General features: G+C 38.9%; 2 protein-coding genes across 8 annotated transcripts in view; one reads left to right on the top strand and one right to left on the bottom strand.

Annotated features, from left to right (window-relative positions):
- Positions 1 to 1,197: 1,197 nt before the first annotated feature.
- GAR1 (GAR1 ribonucleoprotein) lies at positions 1,198 to 9,888 on the bottom strand. 7 transcript variants are annotated; one of them, XM_019417511.2, is made up of 7 exons: positions 9,754 to 9,888; positions 8,870 to 9,076; positions 7,251 to 7,405; positions 6,747 to 6,806; positions 3,350 to 3,488; positions 1,831 to 1,896; positions 1,198 to 1,497 (listed from the first exon to the last, which is right to left on the bottom strand). In XM_019417511.2, exons 2-7 carry the CDS (start codon positions 9,063 to 9,065, stop codon positions 1,484 to 1,486), a joined length of 630 nt encoding a protein of 209 aa, XP_019273056.1. In that variant the 5' UTR covers positions 9,066 to 9,076; positions 9,754 to 9,888; the 3' UTR covers positions 1,198 to 1,483. The 7 variants fall into 7 exon arrangements, with proteins under 7 accessions (XP_019273056.1, XP_019273048.1, XP_019273036.1 ...); XM_019417503.2 differs by lacking the exon at positions 9,754 to 9,888 and adding an exon at positions 9,616 to 9,725; XM_019417491.2 differs by lacking the exon at positions 9,754 to 9,888 and adding an exon at positions 9,522 to 9,719.
- Positions 9,889 to 10,060: 172 nt separating this feature from the next.
- Positions 10,061 to 15,765, top strand: part of CFI (complement factor I) — an 86,922-nt gene continuing 81,217 nt past the window's right edge. The window contains exon 1 of the mRNA XM_019417438.2: positions 10,061 to 10,557. The gene's annotated coding sequence lies outside the window, so the exon portion shown is untranslated. The remainder of the gene's footprint in view (positions 10,558 to 15,765) is intronic.

Raw genomic sequence — 15,765 nt, forward strand, 5'->3', positions numbered from 1 at the left:
TGTCATGTAATATTACTAAAATTTGATTCTTTGCAATATTTCTTTTAAATCAGTAACTTCAGAGAAATGCTAGATGCACCAAAGTTAACAGTGTAAGCATATAATAGAACCACTAGAGGGCTATATTTACCCACTGAATTTAATTTTATAACTTGGAATGGCACAGCAGGAAAGGACCCAACATAATCCTTTGTCTTAATTCTCCCAGCTATGTAGAAAATGAAGGGCAGGTTGATCTGTCCCAGATCTTACAGGTACCCGTACTCAATTTTTATAAATGTAAACTAATGCTCCAAAGAGTTATCCATACTCTGAGTGAATCTCGTCAGTATTCCAAGATCAAAATATTTTCAAATGACCCTAAAGCAATTAACACATAAGAGGAATTCTCCTTTTTAAAAAAAAAACTCTGGGTTATTGGGTTTTAAGGGTTGGCTTTGGGTTGCTTGTTTTTTTGCATTCAGTATGCAGAATAAAACAAATTGATCTTTCTTTGGTTCATAGGTTCATATTCATTTTCTTTTCTATAAGAGATTATACCTAGTTTTGGCATCCATTTAAATTTCATTTGTAAGAACTGAAGAAAAAACAATTCCAAATTTATCTGCTGTAGATAAAAGCTTTATAGTTTGAGTGTGGTAAGTACAAACTACTTTTTCATGCTTCATGACTGATGCAGAGAAGCTATACTGGGATGAGGCTTAGAATAGTCTTATGTATCACTTATGTACAAAAGTGAAATGCAATAAAGGGTGCTTATGTTCTCATATACAAAAGGCAAAGATTTTGAAAAGAGGTGTTAATTATAAATAATGTTAAAGTATTGTTCTACTCACCTACTGTTTTAAAGATTAGCTATATACAGGGCACCTGAGTGGCTCAGTCAGTTAAGTGTCCAACTTCAGCTCAGGTCATGATCTCATGGTTTGTGAGTTCGGGCCCCACATCGGGCTCTGTGCTGACAGCTCAGAGCCTGGAGCCTGCTTCGGATTCTGGGTCTCCTTCTCTCTCTGCCCCTCCCCCACTTGTGCTCGGTTTCTCTCTGCCTCTCAAAAATAAATAAATGTTAAAAAAAATTTTTAAAGATCAGTTATTTATGTAAACAAATCATTTTTCTATCTGAAATCCACTGGGTCTAAGCTTACTTGTTCCTTTTAACTTCAAAATTAGCTCTGGTTTAATAAACACAGGTCTACATAACTTAAAGAAATAAAACACTTTATTTTAAAAATTCCAAGTATGCTTCAAATGAAAACTGTCCATTTATTAAGCACCCAGAGTTCCAAGCTTGTACAAAACATGAAAATACTTGCTCATACTCTTTTAGAGCAAAACTGCTTATTCTGCTGCACTCATTTTTGCATGGCGTTGACATTTCAGTTCCACTGTCCTAAGAGGACCAGTTCTTCAAAACTTGCTCAGGAAACAAGTTTCTGATCCATAGAAGTAGATCATGCAGGAAGTTTCTCTGTTAATGTTACACTTAATGTCCTCTTCCTGGTTAACAGAAAATGAAAGTATTAAGTCTACAGAAAAATGAATTTTAATAGGGCTATATTCCAAATGTCAAGTTTCAATTCAGCATTAGTTCTTATACTGTTTAGCCAACCGATTTACCAAATTTAACTATCATTCATATTACATTTTATTTACCCTTCAAAGGGAAAAGCAAGAAAGTGACATAAAATAAAGCTATATAATAGGCTACAGCCAAGAACACCATAGTGTTCTATATACTGGGGAAACAAATAAAACTGAACAGAAACTTTAAAGGGGAGATAATATCAATTTCAGAAATTCAGAGATTCAAAGACTTTTCTTCACACTCACCTCTGAAACCTCCACCTCCTCTTCCTCCTCTGAAACCTCCACCTCCTCTTCCTCCTCTGAAACCACCTAAAAACAGAGGAAATTTTAAATTACTGTACCCTATCCTACTCCCATCAGCCTAACACCCTAGATTACAACTTTCTAAGCAAGTATTCTGTTTTAATGAATTACAAAAGCTGGTTTCTTTGAAGTCCTATTTAGCCCTGCTGTTAAATGTAGGAATACCTCAACTTTTGCTCACATTAATTACTTTTTTGATTGAATGAAGGCTTTTTATCCTAAGAACAAAAGGTAGCAGACAGGAATGGTTTCACTCTGGGGATACTATAATAAATACAATATTTAAAGTTAATTCAGCTGCATATGGAGCAGCACTGATGCTCACATGTTGAATAGAAAATTTAAACTTTTGAAGTATCCAACACATATTTGGCCTCCTGTTTGAGTCTCCATTTTTACTTCTTTTGGTTGCTAACTTTGTAAGGAATGATGAATCGTAAGAAGAGGAAAAACCAACATTTCTAAAATAATGGTATAAAAATATAGAAGTTTTAAGACAGACGAGTCAGTTTTTTCAATGTTACATATGAGATTGAATATAGAATGGGAATAAAGGGGAGCTTATTAGATTCTCAAAAATATTTAAGAAAGACGTATTTTCAGATTTCTTAAAGAGATAACCTCCTAGCTATCTGGACCGAAAAAAAAGGACGTTTAGAGTGAAATAATTAAATTAAGAAAGGCAAAGGTGAAAAGAGAATTCTCTCTACTTTCTGATTCAGTAACAGAAGATGTCCAACTAATTTGCAGCTCCCCTTCCTAAAGCCTACTTTGCCATCATCCTGTCACCCACCCACCACACCACTACTCCCAGATCTAGTCCTACTCAGTGCTGCACCCCACCTTATCCCCAGCCCTGTTCATCATCTAACCCTCATAATGATGAATGTTACAAAAGTTTTGGGACATACCTATATCAAAATGCTGAAATCCAAGCAATGAATTTATTGGTTAAGTCTTTGACATAACATCAGAAGATAGGGGTTTTATTTCTGGGACTGCCAACGGCTCAATTAGGGCAAATTAACTTTTGTTAGCCTCTCATTTCCTCATCCAAAATAAGGCTATCACCTAGCCTACAAGGCTCTGCTGAATATTACAGGAACATACATCCGTGTGAAAAGAATACGACAAGCTCTCAGCATAAATTCAACACCCAGTGATATTAATTAAAAAACTAAAATTCAGTCAAGATAATCTTATACTTTATAAAATGTTCAACAAAACGTGAATAACCCCACAGAGATAAAATCTCTCAAAATTATACTTTATTAGGTTTTTGAAAAGTCAGTCATTGAAACTAAGCATTATTCCTATGGCAACCTGCCAAGATTCGAAACTAGTTTTTCTAAAAAAATAAACATAAGGGAGGTTTCCCTATATACAAAATTAAAGTGTACTATGTGAACTGGCTGCAGCTGTGAAATCTCATTAGAAATTTCCCTCACAAGTAACTTACCACCTCTGCCACCTCTGCCACCTCCGCCTCTTCCTCCTCCTCGACCTCCCCTGCCACCACCTCTTGGAGGTCCCTTCTCACCGGGAGGCCGAGGTAAAAACCTCTGCAGTGGTAGCAGTTTATATGGGTCTATATAAAACTGGAAGTGTAACAGAAACGATTAATGTGATGATTTGGAAAGGAGTACAGTACAGTCATTAAGAACTACACACAACTCAAAACAACCTGGGTTGAAATCTCAACTCTATTAACTACTGTGTAGCCGTGGGCAAAGACTTAACTTCTTTGTGCCTTAGTTTTCTGACCTGTCAAATGAAGAGAATCAAGTGCCTACCCCACAGTCTTGGTGAAGATCAAAAGAGTAATGTATAAAAGCACTTCAACTTTGCACACAATAAGCATTACATGTATAGAAATAAAAACCTAGACCAATTCAATCTCATTTCTCTTTAGAAACAGATGTCTTCCAAAAATTAACTACATTTTCACTCTACAGACTTGCCCTAAGAAAAATGAAACCTTTTAAAACCTTAACATTAAAATTCAAAATAAAGCCCAGGCACACTTGCTATTTTAAGACTTTAATAAAGGATCAAATCAGTAACTACTTGCTGAACATACAAAGTAATAGAGAATATGCATAAACTAAACCCATCCATTATTTGGAATTAAAGAGGTTATTTTGCACAGTAATGAAACATAATGGGGTGTATCTCAATTTTACATAAAACATGCATAAGGAATTTCAAAATGATAAATGTATTACTTATAACAAGATGTCTGAATCCCTCTTTAGACCACCTTATCATTCTTCTTTCCTTCAGAGCCCATTCATTAAAAATAGTACCTAGCTCTGCACTGCCCGATATGGCAGCCACTAGCCACATGTGGCTATTTAAATTAATTAACAACTAAAAATTCAGTTCCTGAGTTACATTAGCCACATTTCAGGTGTATGATAGCTACAAATGGTTAGTGGCTGTTGTACTAGGCACGAGTTTTCATCACTACAGAAAATTCAATTGGGTGGCACTAGTCTAGAGATTATTATAATAACATAGGCTGGATAAGGAGGGCCCAAACCATAACAGTGGATCTAGAAATGGGGAGAGGTAGAATGTACCAATTTAGCATCTGATGATAAAAAATACTAAGTACTAAATCTTCAAATAATACTGTGAGAAAAGGCAGGCATGGGGATCAAATTTAAATGGCTATCACAAGCAAATTCTTTTTTTCAGGTCACCAAATGAGAAGCTGGGCTGTCAGGCCCACCTGAATCAGTTCATTTCCCCGGGGATACTTGTCAGGTTTCTACAGCCAGTAGCAGCCCTATGCTAGCAACAGAACACTGTCCCCATCTCATCTCCTATTCGTATCAGGGTTCTGGGCCCACTCCACTGGTGCCATAACCTTTTGACCTCCCTGTTGCTAAATCTAAAGAACACTTGGAAGCAACGTTTTGCCACAGTTGAGCACTTCCCATTGGAAACACTGTTCTCCTGACTTTGGTTGATAACCTCTTTTATGAAATTCTCCTGATTTGCGTCCTCCGTGTTTACTAGTGTGACTTCTCGGTCTCCAAGAGACATATAAATTTAGGAGGTACCCCAAAGCTCTTTTTCTCATTCTTTCTTCCCAGACTGTATCATATACTGTCTACAATGACAACTTTCCAATTCCGTCTCTAGTCCAGACTCTTCCTTCGAGCTCCTGTGTGAATATCTCACAAGTGCTTCAAACTCATTATGTCTAAAACCGAATTTATCATCTTCCCCCTATTCCCTTTTTCTCCAGTGTTTCCTATTTTGGTACTGTGGTGACACTGTCCACAGAGATGTTGAAATCACACATCTGAAAGGTGGGGATATTTTTTTTTTAATTATTTACATGCGCACTAGGGTGGGGCAGAGAGGGAAAGAATCCAAAGCAGGCTCCATTCTCAGCACAGACCCCAATGCGGGGCTTGATCCCACAACTCTGGGATCATGACCTGAGCCAACATCAAGAGTTGGATGCTCAAATGACTGAGACCCCCAGGTGTTCCAGGGTGGTGACATTTTTTAACTTCAACTGATCAATTACCAAGATCTATGGATGGCTACTTCCTCTATCTCTCATAAATCCATTCACTCTTCTCCATTTCTACTGTCACTACTACCCTAATCCAAAATGTTACCTCTTCTGGGACTAATGCAGCAGTCTCCGACTTGGCCCCTTCACATACAGTACTAGCCGCTTTCCAGGGTACTCTTTTATTTTGTCAGTGGTCTTTTTAAGTATAAACTTAATCATATTCATCCTAATATTTAAAAACAAAACTAAACCTAATGTCTAAACTCTTTCCCATAACCTGAAGGCATTAAGTAATCCAGCCACTGCTTACCGTAATCTAGTCGCTCATAAATGTTCTATGCCCAAGCTATACTTCTGCCTTTTTCAGATCCTTAAATTGGCTTACTGTCTTAGAGACTTGCACTTACTGTTTTCTCTACTTGTAATGTGCTTTCTCCTCCTCTTTGACTAGCAGTGGTTCCAAACTACATCAAAATTATCTTAACTACATCAAAACTGTCCAGGAGCTTTCCTTTTTACAGTTGAATCCTGGTCCCTAACTAAGACTTACTAGCTCAAATTTTTAAGTGGAACCAAGAAATACGTGACCTTAAAAGCTCCCCCACATACTCTAATGTGCAACTAGGTTTGGGAATCACCCCTAGTCAACTTGCAGGTCTCAGCTTTTAGCTCACTTCCTCAGAAAGCCAACATACTAAATTTGGTCCCAATGCTAGCATTTGCATAGTAATATGTATTTCTCCTTCACAGCATGTATCATAATGTTATTGAAATTATTTGTGAAATCATTTAATATCTGACTTCTAATGTTTCATAATTTAATGTTTTAACTTAGAATGTCTGGTCCTATAAGATGTCCAATAAAAGAGTTTTACATAAACTAACAAACGTACGCCAGCAGTTATAGAATTTGCTAATATAAGAATAATTTCTGAAAGCCTGTATTAATTACATTTTTTTAAGTTTATTTATTTTGAGAGAGCACACGTGCGAGAGAGCAGGAGCAGGGACACAGAGAGAAGTAAAGAGAGAACTCCAAGTAGGATCTGCGGCATCAGCACAGAACCCGATGCAGGGCTCAGAACTCACGCACCTGAGACCGTGACCTGAGCCGAAATCAAGAGTCAGACATTTAACTCACTGAACCGCCCAGGCGCCCCTTAAATAAATTACTTCTAAAGATCAGTAAGTTCAACGTCTAAAATACAGAACACCTCAATTTACGATATACTGGGGGAGTCTCAAGGGCTCTACGTAGCACTGTCCTAAGGAAGGTCATTCACTTATAAAACCAACGATCCTAGTTATAAGCTTGACTCACCTTCTGCAGTTTTTTAAAGGAAGATGCCTTCATATTTTCTGACAATTTAACAGAAAAATACTATTAGTTATATTAAGGAACAATTAAGATCAAAGAAGGTAACCTTCTGAATTCATATGTAATTTTAATAACAAGTTTAGAATATATGGCAATATGTAGGCAAAGAAATGAGTTTCTAAAAGGAAATGAAGTTTTTGTTTCTAAAACTTCTAATTACACACTATTCCAGTGGCATCATCATAATCAAGGCAAAGTACCTTAATCCTGTAGCACTTATCCAAATGACAATCATTTCTAAAACCTTCCAAAAAGGAAGTCACTCTTATAGAGCCTTTGTAATATATGGAGATATATTCTCTTCTCTTGATTCTCCTTTACGGTCCAATCTTAGCAATACTCTGTCCAATTTAATGAAGAAGTTTAATTAAACCAATACTTAGCTCCAGAAAAAGCAAATGGTAACCCTTCAAAAAGATCATTGGGCCTTCTAATTAAAAAGGATACAAAATCTCTAAGTTGTCCAAATATTTCATCCACTTTACCAATTTGTTCTTTGTTCTCTAAATAAACTGGAGCATTGAAATAAGGCACCTTATTTTCGTCTGTAGTACATTTACAAACTATGTCATCTTCACAGGGATGCAGGAACTCTCCTAATACTGAAATAGGACAAAAAAATGTTAAAATATAAAACAGTCTCAAATAATATTGACCCAACATTATCTGGAAGCTTTCTTTTGGGTACCTGGGATTTCACTTTATCTGTTCTCCTCTGAGGCAAGGAAAAAAAAAAAAGAAAAAAGCCCAAACTGCACAACATATTAGCTTTGTGGCCTGGGATAAGGCTCTCACATCTCTGCGTCAGTGTCCTCATCTTTAGTAAGGGGCTAATAACAGTACCAACATCTAATATATCGTACTGTGAGGAATAAGTACAATGATAAACATCAAGTACTTAGTACAGTAAGACCAAATAACCCCAAACAGGTGTTTTATTATAATAACTATCATTACTAAGCACTATACTTACATTCTGCTATCTGTTTTCTTCTCCCCAGTCCCTAACTGTAAATTAGTCTTTGTTCTTTTTTTTCCCTCCCCTTTTATAACTTCTCCCTACCACCTCTTCACCAATGATGCTTCACTCTTTTTCAAGGAAGTGTGGAATCTCAAAAGAACTACCTTTATTTCTAACTGACTGTCACCCCAAACTAAAACACTCATCACATCCTGCAAAACCAACTCTTCATCCCTATCACCCAAGCTTAAAACCTGGAATCTTTTATTCCCAGTGCTAGCCAAGTTCTACTGAATGTTTCCATTGAAATCTCTCCCATCAAACTGTTCCTTTTTTTTTTTTTTCTCACTTCCACCATGGTCACAGTTCATCATGCATGGACTGTTGCAATAGCTTGTGTGCTAGGACCTGTGACTCTAGCCATTACCCTCTACAAACCATTTTGTACACTGATCCAACCTCATCTTTATATTAGACACTCTTCATCCTTTCTCCTCTTTGATGTAGGCTTCTACTGTCAAATCTCTTTCTCACTTTCCATAACTTCCATCCCACCTCATTGATAATTACTCCAAAATTACTCTTATTAGGTCCTTTATCTTGCTCACCCCCCCCCCCCCCGTAGTCTCCCTTCCGAGCAATTTTTTTCTCACTCCTCTTATTTGTGAATAGTAATTGAGAGCACGGGCTTTGGAGTCAGAAAACTTGGCTTTGTCTCTCAAACGTATCACTTACTGATCACTTATTACCACGACTCTAGCAGACAAACTTAACTCTTAATCACAGTTTTCTTATCTGTAAAATGGGGAAAATAGGAGTAAGCACACAATATTACCTATTTAATATTACCTATTTAATAACTTCCTTTCAGCTCAAGCTCAAGTTCCACCTCCATGATACATTATAAGTGCTCTTTTGCTCTTGATCCCCCCTTAACATTCTACAGCACTATTATAACTCACTTTACAGCACTTCCACACCCCACTCCCCAAACAAGCAGTAACTTCCGTATGAGAGCTGCTAGAGCTATCTTTCAGCACGTCATTCCCAAAATTAAACCCACAACTTCCTCCCCCAAGTAGGGTAAGCTTTGAAACCGACATACAAACTACGTGTTCCGGAGGTCCTTGGTCTTGGCCTTTGTTAAAGCCTCCGCGGCCACCTCCTCGTCCAAATCCTCCTCTGCCGCCACCACCACCTCTGAAATTACCGCCTCCACCTCGGAAGTGGTTGTTGCTGCCGCCGCGATTGAAGCCCCCACCTCGATTAAAGCCTCCACGACCTCCGCCTCGAAAAGACATGCTTACTATACCTGGTGAGAAAAAGTGCGTACCTTTTGGTCACTGTGGCCTCAGGGTACACCAAGTAACCCCTCTAGCCCCTCTGAGCCATGGTCAGACCATAGAGGCGGACAATAATAAGAATAGCAACCTTGCCACCTCACCCACCGCCAAGCCGCCAGTGACAACCCGAAGGGTGAGGAATGTTACCCTCCCATAGCCTTAAGCGCGCGGACCTACCACTCACCAGCCTCGTCGCCCACGCTTAGCACCTCCGCCCCCAGCGAGCAGCAAGGTGTTCACGCCGCAATCCCTTCACTCATCCCTCCCTCCCGCACCTGGGTTCCGCGTCCAGCCATTCTCCGCTCCTCCCGCTCCCTACCTCAACTCACCCACGCCACGTGCACCTCTGGCCCCGCCGCGCACACCCACCCGTCCACTACTTCCGTCGTACACCAGCCTCCTCGGCCACCGTACCAGCACAACGTGGGGACGTAGGGGGGGGAACGACAAGAAACTCGGACGGGTTTACAAAAACGCCAGTCACCGGCGGAACCCGCGCCGCTGTCACCTTTCCAAAACAGCCTTCAGCGCTGGAGGAGGCGCAATACTATCTAACCTTAACCACTAGCTCACGGCAGTCAGGTCCACTTTCCTACTGAGGAGCAGAGGAAATGACGTATAATGGTGGCGTCCTTTGAATCCAGACCTTGCCGGAAGTGCCGCCTCGGTGTTGCCCTGGGAGACGGTTGGCGTTGGTGATCCGCTCCCTCTCCCGGGGATCCGGCGGTTAGAGGTGGCTGTGGACTCGCCGTGAGCCCTTGCTTCTCAGGCTGCAAAATGGCCTCCTCGTTCGTCACCCCACAGTTGTGAGGAGTTTTCAGCCGCGCTCTGGCCCGAGGTGGATCTGGTCGCGTCGAAACCCAGTGCGAGGGCTTCCTGTGTTTTTTTGAGCTCTTTTTTTTTTTTTTTTTTTTTTCTGGACCCTTTGAAATACGCAAGATTGTGAGCTCGACTGGTCCATCCTTTTGTGCTGACTAGTCCGTCCTTTTGTGCTGTGGTTTCACTAGTTAAAGGAAGAAAAGATGCGTATGTGTACTTTCCTTTTAAAATGTTGTTTGTTCTTTAAAAACATTTTTATGTGATAAAAAGCCAAACCGTTATTTCTATCTTTTGCACCAAATAGTTTATTCGATTTGTCAAGTACGTTTTTTGTTTTTTGTCAAGTACGTTTTGAGCACCGACAGGCTGTACGCCATCAATACTACAGGTCCCTCTTTCTTTAAGCCTTGATATCTAATTTCAGCTTCTGGTGAAATTAACAAAGAAAGCTAGTGACCTCCTTTTTGTTAAATTTGGTTGGTGTCTTTTACACCCGAATCTTTGGAGACCTTACTTTGGTATTGGACACAGTCGACTGCCTGCCTCTTTGAAAGGGTGGAGATTGGTACCTACTTCAGAGCGCTATTTTGATTCGGAAAGAACTTTGCAAACTTCACTATGGAAATACTAGGTAGGAATTATAATGTGTTTTCTACAGTAATGTATAAGCTTCTTGAAAAAGCCCCTAACAGTCCTACATATAAAGGGAATTTGATAAATGTATTTTTTATTCCGATTTGGTAAATGTACTTTAAATTGTGTACATCATACAGAGGAGAGTTTTTCATAAATGCCCTGCTCTATTTTGCTTTGCTTCGTTTAACATTTGCATTCAGTGTTTCTACCTCGATATAATCTACAAGAATTCTAAAGTCCAGCAATAACAACAGGGAACTACAATATCCCCTCACATCCTGAGCATCTCTTTGGCCTCAAAATAAGCGCTTTCGTGTTTAACTTTTCCATCTGTACTGCATGTAATGATATACTCACCTTACTAAAAGAGTTTACTCGTGCCATAGCCATCCGCAAGACCCCCAGATAGCTCCCCATTTCCTTGACAAGGTCTACAGTAAAATCTCCCCATTGACTAGGTCCTCTACTGATCAGTTTTATTCCCCTCCTGTGTTGCACACCATCCCTCTGCTTAATCGGACCAGCGTCGTTGCCTTGCTTCTCTTTGGTTGTTGTCAAATACTTCCTGCTTAGAAAAGTTTCTTTTCCCATCCAGCAGACCAGACATTTTCTATCTTTTTTACCCTGGAGAACTCTTAAAATAATTTTCATGTCTCAGAAACCCCTGTATAAAAATGTTATAAAGTGTGTGTGTGTGTGTGTGTATGTGTGTTTATGTGTGGGTATGTATGTATGTGTATGTATATATATGCATATCTCTCACATGATCGGCAAGTTGTAGACATAATGATCCAATATTAATTGTCAATACTCTTTTTTTAAACTCTGGTAAAATACATATAACAAACTTTACCATATTATTCATTTTTAAGTGTATAGTTCAGTGGTCTACATTGTTGTGCGTGCAAATCTGTTATTTTGAGTAGAGAAGGATGTTTTTCTCTGAATCTGTTTACTTTGTCCAACCTATTCTGTGTAATTTTCTTTTCGTTGCAAAGGATATCAATTCTGATACAAATTGAGGAGACTTCCATTTTTCCTTTAATTTAGTAAAGGTTGCAAACTGATTTTAGTGACTGTTAAACTCTTTATATAGGCCCCTTTTTGGGTAAAACTGTTATTTTTGAAATGAAAAAATAATGAAATTTACCTACTTAGTATGAAATCTTTTCGTGACTTTTCCTGTATATACCATCAGTTCTGAGTTGGTCTTAAAACCAGAATACAGGGATTTCATTTTCAACTGAAATAGGATGATCTGGGGCGCCTGGATGGCTCAGTCGCTTAAGCGTCTGACTTCGGCTCAGGTCATGATCTCACGGTCCGTGAGTTCGAGCCCCGCGTCGGGCTCTGTGCTGACAGCTCAGAGCCTGGAGCCTGTTTCAGATTCTGTGTCTCCCTCTCTCTCTGCCCCTCCTCTGCTCATGCTCTGTGTCTCTCTGTCTCAAAAATAAATAAACATTAAAAAAAATTTTTTTTTAATAAAATAGGATGACCTTTGTCTTTGTTCTTAATGCTCATTAGATAAGATAAAGCTTGCTCACACAAGTAAGAAGTAGAAAAGTACAGTAAAATATTTATTACTTTCCTATGAATGGTAGGATGCTTTTCTTTTACAGAAATTCAGAACTTACAGAAAGGCAAATCAGTGAATTTCATCTTATGTTTATAATCATTAATTCACAAAATTCTTCCCCTTTCAAAATCAGGTGCTCAGCCTCATAAGAAGGTTCAGAGAAAGGAGCCCTCATTCAGTCATAAACTTGTGTTGAAGTGGAGGGAAAATACTGTTTAGTTTTGTTCTATAGTTCCTTAAGGTGGTTTGGTCTCAACTTGAGAGTTGTTATTTCCTAAGTGCAAACAGCAGTCGAAACTTCAAGATTTCTTTTTGCCATGTGATTTTTCCAAAGATTCAATTTCTAGGGGCACCTGGTGGCTCTGTCAGTTAAGCGTCCAACGTCCCACTTCAGCTCAGGTCACAATCTCAGGGTTCACGAATTCAAGCCCTCATTGGGCTCTCTGCTGGCAGCACAGAGCCCTCTCCAGATCCTTTGTCCCCCTTTCTGTGCTTCCCTGTGCTTGGGCTCTCTCTCTTTCTCAAAAATAAACATTAAAAAAAACTTCCTAAGTGCAAGCAGCAGTGGAAATTTCAAGATTTCTTTTTGCCATGTGATTTTTTTCAAAGATTCAATTTCCATTTAAAACCAAAAATCTTGTCACTTAAAATCAAGATATTTTCTCCAGGCTCTTGAATATATTCAATTAATTTAACTAGTTCATGCAATGAAAAAAATTAGTAGGCTAGTTTCTGCAACCATTCTTTTTTTTTTTTTTTTTAATTTACATCCAAGTTAGTTAGCATGTGGTGCCACAATGGTTTCAGGAGTAGATTCCTTCATGCCCCTTACCCATTTAGCCCATGCCCCCTCCTACAACCCCTCCAGGAAGCCTCTGTTTGTTCTTCAAATTTAAGAGTCTCTTATGTTCTGTCCCCCTCCCTGTTTTTATATTATTTTTGCTTCCCTTCTCTTGTGTTCATCTGTTTGTATATTAAAGCCCTCATATGAGTGAAGTCATATGATATTGTTCTTTCTCTGACTAATTTCACTTTGCGTAATACCCTCCAGTTCCATCCACGTAGTTGCAAATGGCAAGATTTCATTCTTTTTGATTGCTGAGTAATACTCCATTGTGTGTGTGTGTGTGTGTGTGTGTGTGTATATATATATATATATATATATATATATATATACACATACATACCACGTCTTCTTTATCCATTCATCTACCAATGGACATTTCAGCTCTTTCCATACTTTGGCTATTGTTGATACTGCTGCTATAAACATTGGGATGCATGTGTCCCTTCGAAACACCATACCTGTATCCCTTGGTTAAATACCTAGTAGTGCAATTGGTGGATCATAGGGTAGTTCTATTTTTAATTTTTTAAGGAAAAATTAAAGGAGGAACCTCCGTACTGTTTTCCAGAGTGGCTGCACCAGTTTGCATTCCCACCAGCAGTGAAAAGAGATCCTCTTTCTCCACATCCTCGCCAACATCTGTTGTTGCCTGAGTGTTAATATTAGCCTTTCTGACAGGTGTGAGATGGTATCTCATTGTGGTTTTGATTTGTATTTCCCTGATGATGAGCCATGTGGAGCATTTTTTCATGTGTTGGTTGGCCATTTGGATGTCTTCTTTGGAGAAGTGTCTATTCATGTCTTTTGCCCATTTCTTCACTGGATTATTTGTTTTTTGGGCATTGAGTTTGATAAGTTCTTTATAGATTTTGGATACTAACCCTTTATCTGATATGTCATTTGCAAATATCTTCTCCCATTCTGTCAGTTGCCTTTTAGTTTTACTGATTGTTTCCTTTGCTGTGCAGGAGCTTTTTATTTTGATGAGGTCCCAGTAGTTCATTTTTGCTTCTGTTTCCCTTGCCTCTGGAGACATGTTGAGTAAGAAGTTGCTGCGGCCAAGATCAAAGAGGTTTTTGCGTGCTTTCTCCTTGAGGATTTTGATGTTACATTTAGGTCTTACGTTTAGGTCATCCATTTTGAGTTTATTTTTGTGTATGGTGTAAGAAAGTGGTCCAGGTTCCTTCTTCTGCATGTCACTGTCCAGTTTTCCCAGCACCACTTGCTGAAGAGACTGTTTTTATTCCACTGGATATTCTTTCCTGCTTTGTCAAAGATTAGTTGGCCATACGTTTGTGGGTCCATTTCTGGGTTCTCTATTCTCTTCCATTGATCTGAGTGTGTGTGTGTGCCAGTACCATGCTGTCTTGATGATTACAGCTTTGTAATACAGCTTGAAGTCTGGGATTGTGATGCCTCCTGCTTTGGTTTTCTTTTTCAAGATTGCTTTGGCTATTTGGGTTGCATACAAATTTTCTGGTTCCATACAAATTTTAGGATTATTTGTTCTAGCTCTGCGAAGAATGCTGGTGTTATTTTGATAGGTATTGCATTGAATGTGTAGATTGCCTTGGGTAGTATTGACATTTTAACAATATTTGTTCTTCCTATCCAAGAGCATGGAATATGTTTCCATTTTTTTGTGTCTTTTTCAAAGAAAGGACAAGAACCACATGATCCTCTCAATAGATGCAGAGAAAGCATTTGACAAAATACAGCATCCTTTATTGATAAAAACTCTCAAGAAAGTAGGGATAGAAGGATCATACCTCGAGATCATAAGAGCCATATATGAAAGACCCAAAACTAATATCATCTTCAATGGGGAAAAACTGAAATCTTTCCCCCTAAGGTTAGCAACTTAGCAACAAGACACGGATGTCCACTCTCACCACTGTTAATCAACATAGTATTGGCAGTCTTAGCCTCACCAGTCAGAAAACACAAAGAAATAAAAGGCATCCAAATCAGCTAGGGGGAGGTCAAACTTTCACTCTTTGCAGGTGACATGATACTCTATGTGGAAAACCCAAAAGATTCCACCAAAAAAACTGCTAGAACTGATTCATGAATTCAGCAAAGTTGCAGGATATAAAATCAATGACAGAAATCGGTTGCATTCCTATACACCAACAATGAAGCAACAGAAAGAGAAATTAAGGAATTGATCCCATTTACAATTGAACCAAATACCTTAAAATACCTAGGAATAAATCTAACCAAAGAGGTGAAAAATCTGTACACTGAAAACTGTAGAAAGTTTATGAAAGAAATTGAAGAAGCCATTCTTGATCTTCAAAGCATTTGGCAAAACCTAACCTATTGTTTTCTTCAAAGTATTACTGCAGTTCACTTTTCAGCTCAAACATCTGTTTGAGAACCAAACATTAAGAACCAAAATGTGTTTCTCTTACTTTGTAACAAATTACCTCAACACTTAAAACAATAAACATTGTCTTGCACAATCTCTGTAGGTCAGAAATTCAAGAGCAGCTCAGCTTGCTGGTTCTGGCTCAGTCTCTTACGGTTGCAGTCAAGATGTTGCCGGAGGCTGCTGTCACCTGGAGGTACAACTAGTGATGGAGAATGAATTTCTAAGGTGGCTCACTCATACACCTCGCAAGCTAATGCCTTCTATTGCCAGGAGGACTCAGTTCCTTACCACCGCATGGGCCTTTTACAGAGTGCTTTAAGTATTCTCCTGACATGGCTGCTGGCTTCCCCCGAACAAATGATCTCCTAAACCATAAGATTTTATGCGTTGTGGCATAAAAGGAGAT

Source organism: Panthera pardus, unplaced genomic scaffold, assembly GCF_024362965.1.
Source record: "Panthera pardus isolate Hobbes unplaced genomic scaffold, ASM2436296v1 HiC_scaffold_13, whole genome shotgun sequence".
In the NCBI taxonomy this organism is placed as follows: domain Eukaryota; kingdom Metazoa; phylum Chordata; class Mammalia; order Carnivora; family Felidae; genus Panthera; species Panthera pardus.

Coding starts and splice junctions, on each gene's coding strand:
- GAR1 (XM_019417511.2), bottom strand. CDS start 9,065: ATGTCTTTTCGAGGCGGAGGTCGTGGAGGCTTTAATCGAGGTGGGGGC. Junction 6,807..7,250: donor TTGGACAACTTAGAGATTTT/GTATCCTTTTTA, acceptor TATAACTAATAG/TATTTTTCTGTTAAATTGTC. Junction 1,897..3,349: donor TGGCAGAGGTGGCAGAGGTG/GTAAGTTACTTG, acceptor CTCTGTTTTTAG/GTGGTTTCAGAGGAGGAAGA.